This window comes from Xiphophorus couchianus, chromosome 12 (genome assembly GCF_001444195.1).
Source record: "Xiphophorus couchianus chromosome 12, X_couchianus-1.0, whole genome shotgun sequence".
Taxonomy (NCBI): domain Eukaryota; kingdom Metazoa; phylum Chordata; class Actinopteri; order Cyprinodontiformes; family Poeciliidae; genus Xiphophorus; species Xiphophorus couchianus.
In genome coordinates, this window is record NC_040239.1 from 20,881,673 (window position 1) to 20,900,425 (window position 18,753).

At 39.0% G+C, this 18,753-nt stretch overlaps 3 protein-coding genes across 4 annotated transcripts in view; 1 reads left to right on the top strand and 2 right to left on the bottom strand.

The window, feature by feature from the left end:
* The window catches only part of adgrv1 (adhesion G protein-coupled receptor V1), a 115,428-nt gene extending 106,804 nt beyond the window's left edge, over nucleotides 1–8,624 (bottom strand). The window contains exon 1 of the mRNA XM_028033867.1: nucleotides 8,206–8,624. The gene's annotated coding sequence lies outside the window, so the exon portion shown is untranslated. The remainder of the gene's footprint in view (nucleotides 1–8,205) is intronic.
* Nucleotides 8,625–10,054: 1,430 nt separating this feature from the next.
* On the top strand, nucleotides 10,055–14,918 carry lysmd3 (LysM, putative peptidoglycan-binding, domain containing 3). Of its 2 annotated transcripts, none has more exons than XM_028034725.1 (3): nucleotides 10,055–10,199; nucleotides 12,105–12,381; nucleotides 13,435–14,918. In XM_028034725.1, exons 2-3 carry the CDS (start codon nucleotides 12,115–12,117, stop codon nucleotides 14,128–14,130), a joined length of 963 nt encoding a protein of 320 aa, XP_027890526.1. In that variant the 5' UTR covers nucleotides 10,055–10,199; nucleotides 12,105–12,114; the 3' UTR covers nucleotides 14,131–14,918. The 2 variants fall into 2 exon arrangements, with proteins under 2 accessions (XP_027890526.1, XP_027890527.1); XM_028034726.1 differs by having other exon boundaries at nucleotides 10,097–10,121.
* polr3g (polymerase (RNA) III (DNA directed) polypeptide G) lies at nucleotides 14,549–18,486 on the bottom strand. The gene is made up of 8 exons (XM_028034727.1): nucleotides 18,170–18,486; nucleotides 17,908–18,039; nucleotides 16,601–16,730; nucleotides 16,036–16,101; nucleotides 15,886–15,942; nucleotides 15,735–15,802; nucleotides 15,215–15,337; nucleotides 14,549–15,138 (listed from the first exon to the last, which is right to left on the bottom strand). The coding sequence occupies exons 2-8, from the start codon at nucleotides 18,016–18,018 to the stop codon at nucleotides 15,049–15,051; spliced, it is 645 nt and encodes a 214-aa protein (XP_027890528.1). The 5' UTR covers nucleotides 18,019–18,039; nucleotides 18,170–18,486; the 3' UTR covers nucleotides 14,549–15,048.
* Between the last annotated feature and the right edge of the window lie 267 nt (nucleotides 18,487–18,753).

The following is an 18,753-nucleotide window of genomic DNA, read 5'->3' on the forward strand; positions in this document are numbered from 1 at the left end:
ATACTTTTGCTTCCGTTTTGGTCGAGGGTGTGTGGAATAACAGCCTGCAGGGTTTTTAATCAAGGGCTTTCCCATGATTCGGCGTCCTAACCCTGAGGCTTCCCTGTTCCTGAGACGCCCGTGGTGAAGAGTGTGTGGTTATATCTGGCAGTCACATGCACAAACGGCACACACATATATGTAGAGAAGTTATCTCCTAACTGTCTAATGCTGGGAGGCTAGTTGTGGGATCTCATTCATCAATCTTACAGCTCGACTCAGTGAAGTGGAGTCAGTCTGCCCACAAAGAGAAATGACTCTGTCATTAAAATTGACTACTATAACAGAGGTTCCAGGACATTTGCGTGTCTCTTCTCTGCACAAATTCACACCGGCCATGCAATCGGACAAAATAACCGATTCTGACAAGGAAATGAACAAAAATAGACAGCGATATATACAGAAAGACTGTAAGACATGGGGAAAGAAATACGCTATAAGGTAAAAATATTTACAACTCTTGGGCTTTTCATTTTATTTTATTGGTACTTTTTTCTGACAGAGCAACACATAAGAAGTGCATAATACTGAGATAGAAAGAAAATTGGGGACAGGGGGTTCTTTTCATCTCAATTTTAACAAATAAATGCTGAAAATTTTGAGTTACATTGTATCCAGCATCTTCTGATAGCTCTAAATAATATCCAGCACAACAAATTGGGTAGTCATGTAGTCATTTACCTAGCAAATATGAACCACTTCTCTGTAAATGGCACAACTGCAAATATAACAAAGCACTGCATTTCAATCTAAACTATTAGACTATTAAAAGAGCATTAATCTGAGGAGCAGGCAAGAGACCCATGGCAACTCTGGAGGAGCTGCAAAGATCCACAACTCAGCTGACAAAAAAAAAACTTTCAACAGAACAACTACTTGCCTTGGAGCCCCTAGTGTGGAGGGAAGATGTGCAAAATGGATGAAATCAACACTAAAATTTCTGGGCTCCATGCAAAACTCTAACATATGGCTGAAAACTAAAGCAGGCATTACCCTGAACACACCATCCCCACACACCAATTTATGATTTTGATGTAAGTTTTGTTTGTCCATCACATAAAATCCACATTAAATGCATTGAAGTTGATTGTTGGAATGTGATGGAATGGAAAAAGGGTATGCATATTTTTACAAGCCACTGTAAATGGTAACTGTACAAAGCCAGTCCTCAGGGGCATATACACATTGTGGGTGCTTTGTGGTGGGATGTCAAATTTATTATTTACTGCAACACTGAATATATAAATGGCTCATTTGAGCTTCATGAGGTCAACTTCATTCTTCTTCAAAGGAAAAGGCAAACATGTTCAGCTTCACAAAACTCAGAATGTGACAAACAATTCCACTGTGCTGTCCAATGGCTGTAGGCAAAATACAAAACGTCTGTTTGTTAGATCGGCTTGTGTATGATTGCCTCATGTTCCGTGTTTGGCATCAAACCACAGAGCCTCCTGTGCTGTTTATTGAACCAGGTCCTGTTTGAGCTGTTTTCCACACTAAGTGATGCCACCAGGCCAATAAGTGTCAGGCCCTACCTCAGAAACCACCCACAGCCCGTTCTCAGCCCAGCGCGACCACGGCTGCCATTCCTACTTAGAGTCCCAGTCCATAATTGTGCTTCACATGTTATTCTGTCACTGGTATTTTTAGATCAGCAAATGTTTCCGCCGAATAGAAAAAAAAACATAAGTTGGGGAGAAGAAATTAAGAAACGTAATAACTGGGTAGAGCTTAAACATGCATCTTTAAATCTGACAAAGTTCCTTACTCATTGGATTTGTTTTGGAAAGCTCTGGGGCTGTATTTATTTTGAGAGGGGAAAACAAAAATCTTTCCACAAGAAGGAAATAACTTTTTCTTCACAGCAATGCTGGAGTCATATATTGCAACCAAAATATTCGATTAAACCAGGGAGGACTCAGAAACCAATTGAATGGACACCTCTCTAAAGACGAAAAATCCAAGAGGCCAGCCCTCTGACTATTGTCAGATGATACTTTTCAAAGCAACCACTTCTCCTTCAGGGGCAGGAGACTGCCAATCAAGTGTGCAATTTACTGTGAAAAAAGAAACAGAGAGAAAGCCAGAGCTTTCCTGATGCATTGTCCACACGGACTTGGTCGGCTGCTCTCAACTTCAGCCAATAACATCTCACATCTCCTACCAAAAACTAGAGTTTTCTTCTTTTGGTAGTGGGAAAGAAGGGATAAAAAAGGGAAGTGGTTCCAATTGAGGAAAAGCAATTTTGAGTTTTTTCCAGTTTCTGCCGACTGATTGGCATGTATGACAGAGTGACAGAAAAAAAATACTCCCAGAGGATTAAACAAGATTTTGTCCTCAATAGCCTCACAGAGCAAAAAGAAAAAGTAGAAAGAGTATTGCTTCAATGCATGTAACAGGTTGGAGTCTGGATGAAATGCTAATTACTCTTCAAAGGAGTTCACAGGACCAGTTCAACACAGACGTTAGGCTCATTTTGAGAGAAAATTGGTTTGATTCACAACTCGGTGACCAGTGCACAAATTTAAGGAGCATTCTTTTGTTAGCTATGATCATGTTTAGCATACTGGCCACCTCTCCAACAGAGTCCAAAGCTTCATTTTTACACTAACTTATTTTTTTGTCTCAGCTCTACTCAATTATTTCCATAGGACATGCACCAACACACATCCTTGGTACACTGGATGCGAGGCATGCCCTCCTTTGGGAAAACTGAAACTATTTGCTAATTACTGTGTTGCCACTATTAGTGGTACATGCCCGTAGGAACTAATTTATCTCCATTCTGTGAACAAATATTCTACATGAACCTGCTCACAAAGATATATCATAAGACAAATGTGGCATCCATATCGGATGCTTAAATTGGGGTTGGGTTCAGGACCTAGAAGTTTTGAAGATGGCATTGGACAATCTATTTGATATCTTTCTATTTTTCAGTTTTCTATTATAAAATATAAGACAGATTGCCAAAATTCAGAGTATTTGTCATTTGGAAAGAAATTTGTCATCTTGCAATAATAATGATCATCTATAACTGATGCTAAAACATTTCTCCACTGTTGGTTCCAAAAGATTATCAATAGCTTCCAAGATACAGCTCTGGAAAAAATTTAAAAACTACTTAAAATGAAATATGTTTGAGTAAAATGAACATTGTTCTTTTATTCTATGAACTACTGACAACATGTCATGAAATTCCAGGCAAAAATGTAAATGAAGTTTATTTGCATTTATTTGAAAATGAGAAATGGTCAAAATAACAAAAACTATGCAGTGATTTCAGATTTCAGAAGATAATGCAAAGAAAACAAGTTCATAGTCATTTAGACTCAACAATACTAATGTATTAACTAAGGAAGAGTTCAGAAATCAATATTCGGTGGAATAACGATGAGGTTTTCAATGGGGTTCAATGCAGTGGTCTCTTTTTTTCCCAAGAGTTTTATAACTGAGCAAAAAGTATTGTGCATTAGTTAGTAACACAGTTGCACTACTGAATGTTACTCTTGTAGAGAAAGTAGCCTTTTAGATGTTGGGTAATTTTTTTTAGATAAATAGGTTTTGTGAGCAAGTATGCTGAGTTCTCATCACAATTATTCTAAATCAATGTTAGAATAATTGATTTATTATGTTTTAAATGTGCTATTTAAAACATATTTTATTGAGTTTGGGAAAATATCTATCAGTTATAAAACAATGAATTATCCTGATACTTAGATAGATCAATACATAACTAAATAAATCATGACTTATTTTTAAGAAAGAAAATGAACAATTGCTGTCTCTGATAAAATACATGACCTTTGTTTCTACCTAACAAATTTGGCCACATTTCAGTGGTTGGATGCTACAACCCCAGATGAGGATTTTGTGGGAAAAAGTGCAGTCTATTGAGGTCTACCGTATATAAAAGAAAAAATAATATTTATTTAATAAGTGGAAATAAATATGCAATAAGAATAAAAAAAAGTGAAATTGTGCCCTTTTTATTCTGGCAATACATTACAAAATAAGTTAGTTACTTGCAGACAATTAGTAGCTAAAAATAAGGAACAATTAAATCCTACATTTGAATAAATAAAAACTCAACATGAACAAACAATCAAATGGATGAACAGATTCAACAGCAGCTGCTTTCCTTGTTTTCAGTTCCAACACAATCCAAGAGCAAATGTAAACTAATTTTATACATTAATTTTTAGGTTTTAAAAAGAGAGAAAAATCCAATCCAGATGTGAAAGTATGTGAAACGTGGTTCAATTTTGTCCAAATCAACCACTCAGAGATGTATGTGTAGCTCCTCTGCCAAACCAACACACACACAAACACACACACACACACACGCATACACACACACACACACACCCACACACACACCCCACGCGCAAACAAAAGAGAGTATACAACGGATACATAACAGTACAATGTTTGCATGGATGCCAAAAGATTTGGTTTTCATCTCATCTGACTAGAGCACTTTTGTTGCACATGCTTGCTCTGTAAAGTCAATTGTGAAAAGCACAAAAATAGATGCTTCTGAAATGCTGTGGCCCCTAGCAGCTTCTACATGTTTTCTAACAAACTTCCAGGCCTTCACACAACAGTTGTGTATTAATACTGACTGTAAGTTTTGCACTTTATCTAGCAGTATAAAGTAAAGGTACTTATATACTGCTAGATAAAAGTACAGCACACAAATGCCAACCACACTTTTTTATGTTTATTTGTAAAAAAAAAAAAAAAAAAAGAATGAAAGAAGAAAAACACGCATACTTTTTCTTCCACTTCACATTTATGGACTATATTGTCTTGATAGATGATATAAAACCCCAAAGCATCGACATATGGGGCTATTATGTGACAAAATGTTAAAAGTGCAAGTGTTATGAATCCTTTCCAAGAAACGTTAGGTCAAGCCATAATGACCTGTATCAATAGTGTGTCCTTGAAGTAAGCTGTTTTTCTGGTTGCTTCTTAATGCTAATTTTTGTCTCTAACGCAACAATAATAATGAGAGCAAGCAGTGGTAAAAATAAAAAAGCAACAGTAGGAGGACAGATGGCCATGAAGCTTTTCCAAATGGACAAAATGTATGATCCGCTCAATTTGTGCTCTTCAGAGCTGCTCAATTTCCAGGCTGTTTGCAACAAAAATGTAGACATTGCTGTTTGAGTTTGGCTGGATTTAATAGTATTGCGTAAACATAACAAAATGAAATGGATTTTGTCATGATTAACACAAAATGCTGCATAAATATACGATTATGATAATTTTTTTTAAAAAAACAAGAAAGAAATTTCAAGAGACTATTCATCAGGTTCTTCTGAAATCAACTGTGGGTTTCATTACCTCAGAACAAAACAACAGGAATTTTGCATTGTTACATCCCCACGTTTACTTCTTCATGGAGCAAATTGTACAAAACTTTTTCACATTTGGTAATTTTAACACTCCAAACTTTAGTAAATGTTATGATTTCGTGTTCCAAAGTGGTATATTTCCGAAAGGTGAAAGCGAAATGATACATGATTAACTTTTTTTTTTACTATCAGTAGTCATAAGTAAATACTCTGCATAACCACCTTCTTCTTTACAGCTACAGCTGCAATGCTGTGTTTCTACCAGTTTTGCACATCTATAAGCTCTTGCACATGATTCTATGTAAAATAGCTCTAATTCAGTCATGATGGAGGGCCTCTGTGAACATTAATTGACACGTCTTGGCAAAGACAGTTAACATGATTGAGGTCTAAAACTTTGACTGATGTATGTGTTAGAACATGCTTATGAAACTGACCTATTAAATCAGCTCATGTCATCCTTAAATATCAAAAGATGTTTTATGTGAACATCTTCTGGCTTTTTATTTTCCAAACTAAATTATTTACATGGAAAGTATTGCTATCTTTTGCTTATGTCTATTCAACGAGCATTTCTATAGGGACTGTGTTATATGACTATTTAACTGATTTAAATAGGATTAATAATAGTGTCCTCAACAAATAGTGAGGTTTATGAGTCTTTTCTATTGTTATTTTTAGGCCAAAAGCCGACATATTTTGGAGGTACTGGAATTTAACCAATCCTTTGTAGTTCTTGCTGAACATTTAGGCTTGTTGTCCTGCTTGAAGGACAACAAGCCCCAGCCTCAAATTTTTGACTGTCATGTAGTCAGATTCTGTCATTCCTAAAGAAAAGTAACCCCACAGCATAGAGCTGCCACCACCTGATGCGCAGTGTTGACTTGTGCCACATATAGAGCTTTGTATGCGTCTTTTAAATGTCCTGAGGCAAACTGCAAACAGGACTTCTTGTTGCTTTCTTTCTACAGTGATTTTCTTATTGCTACTCTTCTATAAAGGCCAGATTGCGGAGGGCCTGCCGAACAGTTCTGTTGTCAACAGATTCTCCCACCTGAGCTGTGGGTCTCAGCAGCTCCTCCAGAGTTGTTGAACAACCATGTCTTTGTCAGTTTGCAGTTGTGCCATATTGTGTCCAGTTTTGAGTGACAGATTGAACCATGCTCCATGAGATGTCCAGCGCTTCGGGTGTTGCTTCACAACTCAACCTGCATTACATTTTGTGGGTTAAGAACACTTTTCCAAGGAGGTGTAAAGACCATCTTTGTTCAGCTTTTCCAAACAACGCTGCACCTGTGTCACACAGATCTGCCAGGGTAACCTGTTGCAGACCTGCACAGTTTCCTCCATTGCCACACACTGGGAATGGGATCTCCTCCCCAGCATCTCCACCAAACATCAATCTCCTCCTGTCTGTGACGTTGAACACTTCAGCACCTCTCATAATGAACAGGCTACGTTTATGGCTCAGCCCCCCTTTTGTACTGTGCAGCCGTGGGGAGGGGGTGAGACAGAAGGGGAGCGAGGCAGGCAGTAAAACAGTTTCCGCCCAGTGAATCACATTCAGACCCTCACACAGGCGAATGGGGGCTGACCCCTGCCAGGCAATGACATAAACACTGACAAACAAAGGGACCCAAGCCTCTGGGCAAGTGAGGATCTTAGTGGACACCAAAGCTGCAAAGGCCAATCCAATGAGGCAGAGAGCGTAAGCGTCAAGAATATAAAACTTTTGCTTAATTTTTAAACAAAGAAACAGAAAAAAAAATGCCTGAAATGTCCACAAATATAAAATGAACAATAGAGAAAGATGTGAAGTCTGATGCTGAGGAGGAGCAGGTGTAACTGCTGAATGGATACAGAAGCGGCTCTCACAATCCCCGGGGGAGAGAAAGGATTTAACTCTGCTGAGGCGCCACAGATGAAGCAACAATAGAGATTTGCCAGGGACGCACCAAGATGACATCACGTCAGATCAATTAGAGATAAGGAGAACGTGTTCAATAATTCACAGACTTAGAACCCTACCAGAACAACCGGCGTGATCTATAGAGCCTGGACATAAAGGCAGAGGCGCAAAGGACGGCTCCATAGGCGTTAATTTAACAGTAGCAGCACATGTGCGCAACTCAAAGTGTGCCAAGATTACTTATAGTCCGGGTAAGCCTATATAGATTAGTCGGCTGGGTCTATGAGAGAGGGTCCCCTCCCTTTGCTCTCCGTGTGTGCCAGTTGTTTTATTTCAGTGGGAGAGAGAAAACCTCACACAAAGCGCCGTGATCACAGTGGAGATCCTGGATGTAACCATGGAAGCGTTTGTCTCCGTCCTCAATGGGCTGCCCCGCCATTCATTTAAACTGATTGCGCTGAATCAATATTTAGGCTTTTCAATTTTATTAGCTGCTCCGAGGGGTATTTTTGGCTGGGCGCGAAAAGAAATTAGCAGTGGCCGAGCACTTTTAATTGTTTTCTTATAGTCTCACACAATGTGTCTGTCTTGGAGCCGTCTGGCATAATTGATGAGGAGGACCGCTACTCATTTGTTGCCTTTATTCTCTGCACTATTAATCTACCATTGACAATAGCTTATTGAACTAGTGATCATTAGGTCTCATTCCCCGGTTTAATAAATCTATAAATTGTTGTCTTGGAAGTCATCATTAAGTCTTTTGTTAGAATCGATCTTTTAAAGTTGTTCTGATCGCCTGACGTTTTTAAGGTTGGCGACCAAAACCCAGAACAGCAGAGGGACAAGACCTAAATAAATAAATAAGGAGCGTTAGAATAAATCATGTGAACTTACCTGACACCTTGCTTAGTCCTTTCAGTCCTAGATAATTTACAATATCTTTACTGCCCTGGATAACATCGGTGGGCGCTGCAAAACTCCTCAGCTCCGCCTATATTCCCAATCGCCAGACATTTAAAACGGCATGTTGATTTCTAGCTTCCCCGAGAGCAGCGTGGGATGGAGCGCGTCTGTCACCTAACGGGGCTGGAGCCGGGTGCAATGTGCCAAACTACGCAGGTTCCCTTCTTCCCTTCCTTCCCCGGAGTGTTTCGGAGCCGCTTTCTCTCTTTCTCTCTCTCTCTACACCTCACGACTCCGCGCTGACTGCCGCCATGTGGGAGCTCCTACTGTATGAGATTAGTTTATAGCTACTCAGAGGCTCAAGCTCATATGTCTGTGAAGTCTAATGAGACGCGATGTTTTAATCCTGTTTCGCCTCGTACGGGGAGAACATGTATGTATGTTCGCCGACGGCGCCACCGTGTGGAATATAAAGGTGTAGCTTCGGTTCGGTCACGGTGTTCGGTTCTGACTATCTGTGCTACCAAGTCAGATTTTCCGCAGCACGGATAGATAGCTATGTCTATCTGTCAGTGCTACCAGTCTAAAACTTCTACCGTGATGTTTACAAACCGAAAACTGCAGCGGGTTGTGTTAATGTTGAATATTATCATTGGATATCATTCTTTGTGTGACTGGGAGGAGTTATACTTAGCATGGCATTGGAACAATTTATGTAGACGACAAAAACACAAAAATATCACCTCCTTCATCAGAATATCCTATGCGTTAAAGGGGAAAAGCTATCGCAGATGTTTGCACTAATCATTTTATGAGAATATCCTACCTTTTAAAATATATTTCAAATATTTGTAAGAATGAAACGGTATCAGACGGGTGATTTTTTTTAATCGAAATTAAATTAAACACAGACATCTACAAATACAGAAGCTCTTTTTTGCGCATTAATACGTTGTATGGCAGTCTATGCAGCGTAGCCACAATGTGTCCACCGAACTGCGCTGATATGCGTAATATACACTATTACACCGCTATGACACAAAATATCGCAACCAACATGCTCCATTTAGTTCACGAGTAATTAATCTGTTGTTTTACGGATTTCTTTGTTAAGGACCACTGTTGACATAAGATATGAGAGCAACAATGAGCATCTCCATTAATTAACAGCCGTTGCAGCACTGGTTTCTTTTGACCTGCTTCAAAATAAATATGTACAACCTGGCACAAACAAATTATTCCACCTTAGCTCACTTCTAGCACACAAACAATTATAGCAGCACTATGCTGTAAGTGCTTCTAAATTTAACTAACAAATGTTTTATTTAGTTCAAACAGGTCTTTAAAAACAAGCAATTTGTAGGACAGAAAAAAAATCATGCGTACATAACCAACTAAATAACCACTCCTTTTCTATTTGAAAAGAACTTATTTAATCCCATCCTTTATCTCAATTTAATGACTTAGTTAAAATGCCCTAATTATCAAAAATTTGTAATTAAAACAATGTTATAATATTAATGTTCCTGTTCGATATACCGTGCTAAAGAGCCAACAAATAAACTATATTACATAGACAAAATGGTTACATGTTTAATATTGTCTCTTTTTCTGTCATCTCAAAGGACTCTGTATACCATCACTAGCCACAAATAGTGTTAAAATGTACATTTTCTGTCAGTAACTAATGTCACATATGTTCTGCGTAATACTAAAACAATAACTATGGTTGGGTTTAATTCATGCTCAGTCTTTAGTGTACGACAGTTCACATTGCTTTTGGCACCATCTCGCGGTAAAAATAGAGAAGTACGATTAGACGGCGACAGCGTCATTACGTAAATATACTGTTGACGTGGCCTGAACAGTGGAAACAGCACGTACGTAAGAAACCAACTAGCGTTAAGGTGAGACCGAAAAAATAATCCTGCGGAATTATGGGAATTACCGTGGACCATTAGCTGCACTGGTTTCTCATGTAACAGGTAAAGACAATTGTTAATGAATGTCCGTAAATCTAATTCCGACTGCAGTTAAACAGCTACAAAAGCTTATTAACGTCAACTAAATATTCCTATGTGGACGCAAGGTAGCACTAGCCTAGCTTAGCTTCAACTAACCGATCTCACTTTCAAGCGAAAGAGAAAACTATTAATGTACACTGCGTTGTTGTTTTAAGATTAACCCAACAGGTAACTCAAATCTTTAGTTTTAACATTATTTTTGCGCGTTTTTGTTTCACATCAATGTCTCCTGCTTGACTTTAATTGACTCAAACTCAGTTTATTGGGATAAAATCGGCCATTGGCTCGTTCAAGACAAAGTAAGATGAACTCTTTCATGTGGCATTTACGCAATAGCTGCGCTTATCACACCCATAAATGGCAGATGAACTAAATGAGTTGTTTTAAGTAAATACATTTGAATTAAAAAATTGTTTTTGTACTCTAGCTTTGTGTTGGCTAAGATGCTCCTCTTTTACTTAGCCTTGTAGTTTTTTACTTTAAGTGATTGTGCGGAAACCACGTGTGGGTTCTGATATCAGGTGCAGTAAGTCCAAAGTGACAGGCTTTTGATCTGATAAAATGTCAACCAACTGTCTTGACTGATCTAAGTGTGCGGACTTAAATAGCAAAGTGCTCTGCTATATCTACTCATCTATTTATCTTCGTATTTTTAGAGAGGAGACTTGCCAGTTTGGTCTTGAATTGCCATAAAGGTTATATAAACTGGCTTTAGTGTTGTGGTATATCAGTATATCGTAATCCATTTAAGAATATAAACTCATAAACATAAAAGTAACTTTATTTAGTGCAGTGTTTACATTTAAGATTGCATTTGCAGCTGTTGCCGGGATTATTAGTTTGTGGCCTGCTCCCAATTTCTGGTTTTCAGAAACTTTTACCTGGGAATATTAATTCCCAGATAGTTTTTTTTTTTTTCTACCTTCCCTGCCACAAGCAGCCATGATTATTTATTTTATGAGGAACGGAACCACATTGCAGTTAAGTTGACTATTTCAACTTAAAGAAGTTAAGAGACACAATAGCTTGTACCTTTCTGACACCAAACTATCTATCTTATCCTGTTTCGTATGTTCTGGACATCATCTAGTCAGGACCGTGTATTTATTAATCCCTAAATAACACTTCTGTAGCCGATGACGACAGACTTTTGATTCTATAAATAAATAAATCTGGATGTCGGATTTATTCAATGTTCTGACCTTACATCAGATTTTTCCATCATTATGGGTTCTTTTGATTAAAGGACATTAGGATATTTCTTTCAGCTATGCTGTATCGGGCCAAACTTGCATGTATTGGTAAAAATGTTTTGTCATATCTGTTAAATTATTTTTGCACAAATGTGCTTGTGCATGCTGTGTGAACAAATAACTTTTTCATCCATCCATTTTCTAACACTAGTGGTGTCGGGAGAGCTGCTGGTGCCTATCTCCAGCTAACGTTCTGGGCTAGAGGCAGGGTTCACCCTGGAGAGGTCGCCAGTCTGTCGCAGGGCAAAACGAAGACAGACAGGACAAACAACCATGCACACACACCTAGGGAGAATTTAGAGAGACCAATTAACCTAACAGTCATGTTTTTGGACTGTGGGAGGAAGCTGGAGTACCCGGAGAAAACCCACGCATACACAGGAAGAACATGCGAACTCCATGCAGAAAGACCTCAGGCCGGGAATCGAACCCAGGACCTTCTTGCAACAGTGGAAACAGTGCTACCAACTGCGCCACTGTGCAGCCCTTAACCTTTTTAGAATTTTAAGATTCGTTTAATCCATTACCTTAACTAAAGCAGTGTTAGTGAATTTTCTGGGTATGTGTTAACTAAATATATATGGAAGTAAGGCATCTGTACTCTTTTTCTCAGAGTGAGGAAAATGTCCAGTAGAAGTCAACACTATGGGTTCCAGTCAGCCACCATGGTGCAGCCGGCCAATGGTGGCCATGCCTACCTGTTTGGGACCAACGGCTCAGAAAACGACCTGTCGGAGGAGGATGGAGAAAGCTTTGAGCTCCGATCACGGGGTAAGGAGAGGCTGCGGAAGAGCACGTCCAAGGAGCGACTGGATGACATCATCTACCTTAGCAGAGACGTCCAGGAGGGCGACACCCTGAACAGCATTGCCCTGCAGTACCACTGCTCAGTATGTCCTGTTTTTTTAAATTTTATTTTTAACCATTTTTAAGCATACAGAACTGTCCTCTCCCCCTCGATTTGTAGCAAAATGTGAGTTATTGAATGAGTTCAGACTTAAGATATCTAATTCGCAAAATTTTTTTGAAAGAAATATGGGATAATCATCTCTCTCTAATCTCAGAGTGAACATACACATTATGAGGTGAAGATGGTGAAGCTTACTTTTATTTTGTTTGAAGACGTGTAACGCTCTGACTTTACACCAGCTGCGTTGGGTTTGCTTTGCAAGGCTAAATTTGCATAACTGCAGCTACATTTTTGTACTCGCATCACTCACCTTGTTCCAGTTTAATCGACAGTCTCAAGTAGAATATGTTTTGTGTAATTCATGGCTGATTTCATCCAAAATAAAACTAGTCATTCACTTAACTGAAAGGAAATGCAACTGTTAAGTAGCTAATAATACATTTAAAAAGAAAAGAAAAGGGTTCTTACTGAGCTCAGTGCTGTCGGCAAATATTTAGCTAAATTTTTTTGTTAACTGTTCCCTTATTCCAAAATAGACACTACAGTATAAACCACAAAGCCTGAGCTTCTCGCGCAGCCCCTTATGTATCATCTTGCGAGCCAAAATGAAAATGATGATGTTCTGGAAATGCGGCACCATTTGTGTAAAAGCCTGCCACAGACATTGCAATTATGTCCTGGAAGCTTGCAGCCATCCGAGTACAGACGTATTGGATAATTTTGCAGCATAAGCAAAGCAGCTCTGTGAGCAAGAGCCTGACCAGCATGATGGGGGGAATAAGGAAAAAGAATCTTGTTTAAATTTTTGCCCTTCGATTTCAATAGATTTAGTCCGTTCTCAAAAAGGAATTATGCTGATCTAAGCAGGAAGCTGCTACCAATACCTAGCTAAAGTGTTAGGTACAGTTTTTGGCATTCTGCATTAAATATATCAAATGTTTTCTCCTGTGTCAGACTGTTTATGTATTTTTTAAAAAATACTAATAACTCAATGTAGAGTATCAGATGCTATTAAATGATTGTTGTTTTGTAGGTGGCGGACATTAAACGAGCCAACAACCTCCTGACAGAACAGGACTTCTTCGCTCTGCGTTCTATAAAAATTCCCGTGAGGCGTTTCAGTGTGCTCACAGAGACTCACAACGCCGGTCCTCCCAAATCCGTCTCACCCACCGGGGTCAGACGGGTCGCCCAGGTTTCACCCGCCGCGCCTCTCCCCACAGAGTCCTCCACGGACTCCTGTTCTTCCACTGACAGCGTTGAAGGATTCCTCCTGGAGAAGGACAAGGACATTGAGCAGCTGGTGAAATCCACGGGCCCGTCCCGGAGCAGCCTCAGCGAGGTCGTGTCGTCTTTGACAGTGCAGCAGCCGCTGCTGGGGGAGGCGGGGTATAAACCAGCGCAGAGAAAGGACCCCTACTACGGAGCGGACTGGGGCATGAGATGGTGGACGGCCGTGGCCATCATGCTGTTTGTTGGCATCATCACACCTGTGTTTTATCTGCTCTACTATGAGGTTCTCATGAAAGCCGAGGTTAGCCACCACGGTACCCCTATCCAGACCAATGGCGACGGGCAACAGGAACAGCTGAAAAGTAAAACTTTGGACGTTAACAGCAAAGACGGAGATCCTGCGGAGGGACTTAAACTGCCCGCCCAAATAAACCCACAGGGAGGCGGTGCAGACGAGGGCAATGCTGTTAAAAAGTCATTGCATGAGAAAACATAGCAGAACTTTGATTCCCACATGTCATAAACTAAGTAAATTAATATTTTTCCCTATTTTCAAAAGGTCTTATATTGATTAAAATAGTTTAAAAGGATTTGCTGGGATCGACTGAAAACGGTAAAGGCAGGTAAATGGGTAGTGTTGCAATAATGTTTGTTTCAGTCTATTCATTTAGATGCTTTTGAAACTAGGAGCATTGAAGGGCTGGAACTAACCTCACATTGGAGTGGTAGGTCAGCTGTTGTACCCAGTAGGAATTACATGTTTTTCTTTGTAATTTATACTGGTGCATTTAAGCCAGCTGTAAAGGAATATGTATTTTAAAGACATTAGATGCATTATTTTTCTTTTATTTATTCCATGATAAATCAGTGGCTGTATCTTCAAATGTTGATGTCTTGCAACATTTTTACAAATCTTTTTTTTTTTTTTCCCAAAACAAGATTGGAACTAAACCACTTACTGTTTTCAGAGGTAGACTGCTTCCACTGTGGTTGATTAGGATTAATTTATTGTGAAAGCAGCTTTAGTTTTACCATCAGTATTGAAATTCCAGTTGAAACCTTGATTCTATTTTTTGCTGGCTATTGAGAACCACCTCATAGTTCCCATTGAAAACTGGGAACATGTTTTGACTTGTAATCACGTGAACTTTTAGACCTTGCTATAGCCCTTTTATTTCATCACAGTGTTATTTTGATTTTCTTTGACACAGCATAATTGAGAAAATGACAGTATGTGCCTTTAAACTGGTCCAGCTTGGAAAATAAATAAATATATTTTCAATACATTATTTCCTTCTGAAAAATTTCACACACTCTTATTTACAATGTTGTTCAGGGAAAATCTGTAGCACAAAATAAAGAACCGCTCTGCGAAAAGTGTTAACTCAAATGTTTGCGTGGGAGCCCCGTCGCTTCAGTATGTTGCTTCTCCATCCATGTTGTCGTCACTGTCGGCAGCAAAATCTTCGCCGTTGTCGAAGTAGCTCTCAATGTAGTCGTTGTCCTACAGAGAAGCAAACGCAACAGTAAACTCAGGCGTTACATGAAGTAAAATGTTTTCAAATTAGCTCTTCATTTACCTCTTCGAGGTCTTCTTCCTCATATTCTTCCTCCTCTATTTCTTCCTCTTCCTCGTTTTTTGCTTTCTTCTCTGGCTCATCGTCTGACTTTTCAGCATTTCCGTCATCTTTCTTTTCCAGTTCCTGTCATGTCAACATACCTGACTGAGACTCAAGAATATCTTTCTTTTTTCAAAAGTAACCTGTTTCACATTCTGGTACATCGTAGCTGCAAACTTCAATGCCTCACCGGGATTTTCTGTGTTAAATCGACACAACGTGGGGCATAATGCAGAAGTGAATATGTAGGTTTACAGTTGACAACATAAATAACTTTAAAGTGCGACATACAAATTTGCTATGATGCCTTTAATCTATATTATGAAAAGTGTGAAATATATAAATGGTGAAACTTTAAATTTTTTAAGCTTTTTTTGTGAACACTGCACAAATTCAGAGCCCACAAAGAAAGCAATAAATAATCTTGGGACGTGCAGTAAGCTCTCAGTAGGTACACATAAGGAAAAGAGAAGAAACTCACATCTAATTTGCTCAGAACATCTGCTGCCTCTTTGCTTGAACCTTTTCCACTCTTCTTATTCTTAGTGGCTGAAATGGTGAAATATATAAATAGACGTCCATGTTATAGTCCCAAAGTCAAATCTGTTACACACATGACGGCTTTAACGTACCTTTTGTTCGAGGTTTTTTTGTTCGGGGCATCAGTTCTTTTGGAAAAAGGTTCCAGTCTAAAACACCAACAAAGATAAATGCATTTGTTTCAGGGTGATTTTTTTATTAAGTTGTGGTTATTTTTTGGCATTGTGGTGTTATATACTAACCTGGAGTCCATGCCTCATCTTCAATCTGTCTCTGCTTCAGGTATCTCTCCGTGTATTTCTCCACATCTGTTTTGTGAAAACAAGAGCAACCTCAATTTGTCTTGAGATAACTGCAAAGTTATACCACACATCTGAAGTGTTTTTGATTCAATTATTGATCCTTGGCCACTAGGCCTGTAATTTAAAAAGTTGGCAGCATTTCTTACTGTTGCATTTTCATTTCCTGTTCAAAACGCTTCACTTGTGGAAAAAGTGAGGCCCTGTGCTTCATGAGCTCAATTCACCTGATAACACTTAGAAATAAAACACTGAACTACTTGCTCAAAACAGTAACTGTGAAATTCTTGTAATGATAAACTAGAGAAATCAGATTAAAACTGCAAGCTGAGATGGCAGCTATAACTCTATCCTGCCAGAAATATGCTCTTTCCCTTTTCCTTGATGTCACCCATATTAAATGTCTTAGGCCCTAAAAGCTGCATTAGCTTCCCTTCCAACAGTCCAAATTGTTTTCCTGCAGACATTCTCACACGTCAGCTCTCTAATGGACCACTCCGCTCCTCACCTGCTCTGCTGGACCGTGCTTTGATATTGTGAGGCAGCCGCTGCATCACGCCTCTCATTTCCTGCTTCAGGGCCAGCATGTAGTCTTCGTCTTCACCAACTTTCAGTGGAACTGGTTTAAAGTCTGTGTTCTGTAGAATATTAGATTTTTTTTTACGATGAAAAAAATATGTAGGTACAGACATTTAAGAAAGTATTACAACATGACTTTGTTGAGTTGCGTCACAAAACAGACAAAAAAGTGAAATGACCTTTTAGCCTTTGAGACAGTTTGATTTTTTTATTGATTAGATTTAATTATGCTTACAAGTTTTACAAGGAAGTTGACATTTTCAAGTTTGCAGTTGGAAATATTAGCAAAAAGATCTTGAAGATCAGGGGGTTCTCACCATCAACTTGGGCCTCAAAATACAACTGCAAAAGTCTGCATTTCCTGCAAAAATGCAGTGTGAATGCTGCAAGCTGAATATTTTTAGTGAAAATTTCAGAAGCATTCGAAGTCAACTGTAGAAGACATGCAGAAATGTAAGAAACAGCCAGAAGCAGCAGAATAAATCAAAAGCCTTCAAAACGCAAAGAAAAAAACTGTAGAAGAGTGAAAACTTTCAGTTAATGCAGAGATCACATCCAAACAGTATTAGAAATTCATGCAGAACACTGTTTACAAAGCTAAACTGTAAGATTGCAGCAGTTTACAAGCTAAAACGAGCTAAAAAGCTGGAGCTAGCTGAAATACTAATGATAGCCTCGAGGGAAGGACTAGCACCTTGATGTACAGTAACATACTCCGTGCAGTGTGGAAAAAACATGTAAAAGATCAAATTAGCTAAAACGTTACAAGGTTGGAAGGAGGGTTGAATACAATTTGTCAGAATGTCCAATGATTGATGTATGTAACAACATCTAATCATCTATTTAACTGTCAAATAGGTGGAAAATCAATTCTTTGTAGTGTCTAAAGCTCCAGGTTTATGCATTACTATTAATCTTTTGGGGAAAACATAGAGGCTGATTTAATTCAGTTTAGAAATACAGACTTGAAAAATATCAGAGCAATGGGAAAGGAACTATACTATAGTTAAGCCAAATGTGAATATCCTTTTTTCACAAATTGTTTATATGGCTTTAACAGAACTAGTAAAATGTCCTTTTACCATCTTGAGTGTTTATAGACTTGGGACTGATATAAACAGAGGATTACATCCCACTCTTTGGAAATACAATTTTGGATGTTTAAGAGTGAAATAAAAACTGACAGGTTATCCTGGGCTCCTTGTGTGTCTCTGTATGAGAGTGTGTGTTTCTTACTGGATACAGCGGGCTGGGCCCCACCCTGGCCTCTGGCATGCTGCCTCTGCCGATGCCCAGAGCTTCTATGTTGAAGGTAAAGGCGCCCACCCCACGGCCCTTGCCTGCCATGACTGCAGCTCTGCCCTGTACCTGCAAAACGTCAATAGTCAACTTCCTTGAACACGTGTTCACACAACTCAGAATGATTTAATCATCAATGCAGCATTAGTCAGCACATAACGTAAAACATCAGATGAATGCATTCAGTCAGAATACTCACTTTGAGAGTGTTATTAGAGAACTCCTTGAATGCAGAATTACAAACTAGACGTCTGTTCCACGGATATAAAACGCCATTTAGCTGCTACCGAGTCTCCTCCGCGTTTTCAGTCCTGGTTTGTCAACATTGAGCTTGTCTGAGTAATTTCTCGTTCTAGTCAATTAATCTGGTGAAAATAATAAAAGAACTACCTCTTGGTGAGATTTATATTACTTTAACGTGTACCGGCGTGGCAACGTGTGCACACTGTGCGAACTACAGACACAAGACACCGACGTGTCGGTCGTGAACGAGCTGTCTTAGTCAGCTAACTCGTTCAATTGAACGATGGGATCAGATTCCCTTTTAGAGAGTCTGGACTTTTCCATTTAATTCCTGCCTGAGTCTAAAGCTGAAGTATACGCCCTCCCCCCGTCCCCCACACACACATACATATATATATATATATATATATATATATATATATATATATATTCTTAAAGGCATACATATTAACAGGGCATGGCTCAGCTCTATTTTAAATTTGGAAGTCAGATCTGGGAGTGCCATCATATGTTGAGTGGGTTTTTGTTTTTTGGAATTGG

Coding starts and splice junctions, on each gene's coding strand:
- polr3g (XM_028034727.1), bottom strand. CDS start 18,018: ATGGCAGGCAAGGGCCGTGGGGTGGGCGCCTTTACCTTCAACATAGAA. Junction 15,943..16,035: donor AGATGAGGCATGGACTCCAG/GTTAGTATATAA, acceptor TTGGTGTTTTAG/ACTGGAACCTTTTTCCAAAA. Junction 15,803..15,885: donor AAAAAAACCTCGAACAAAAG/GTACGTTAAAGC, acceptor TCACCATTTCAG/CCACTAAGAATAAGAAGAGT.
- lysmd3 (XM_028034725.1), top strand. CDS start 12,115: ATGTCCAGTAGAAGTCAACACTATGGGTTCCAGTCAGCCACCATGGTG. Junction 12,382..13,434: donor CCCTGCAGTACCACTGCTCA/GTATGTCCTGTT, acceptor GTTGTTTTGTAG/GTGGCGGACATTAAACGAGC.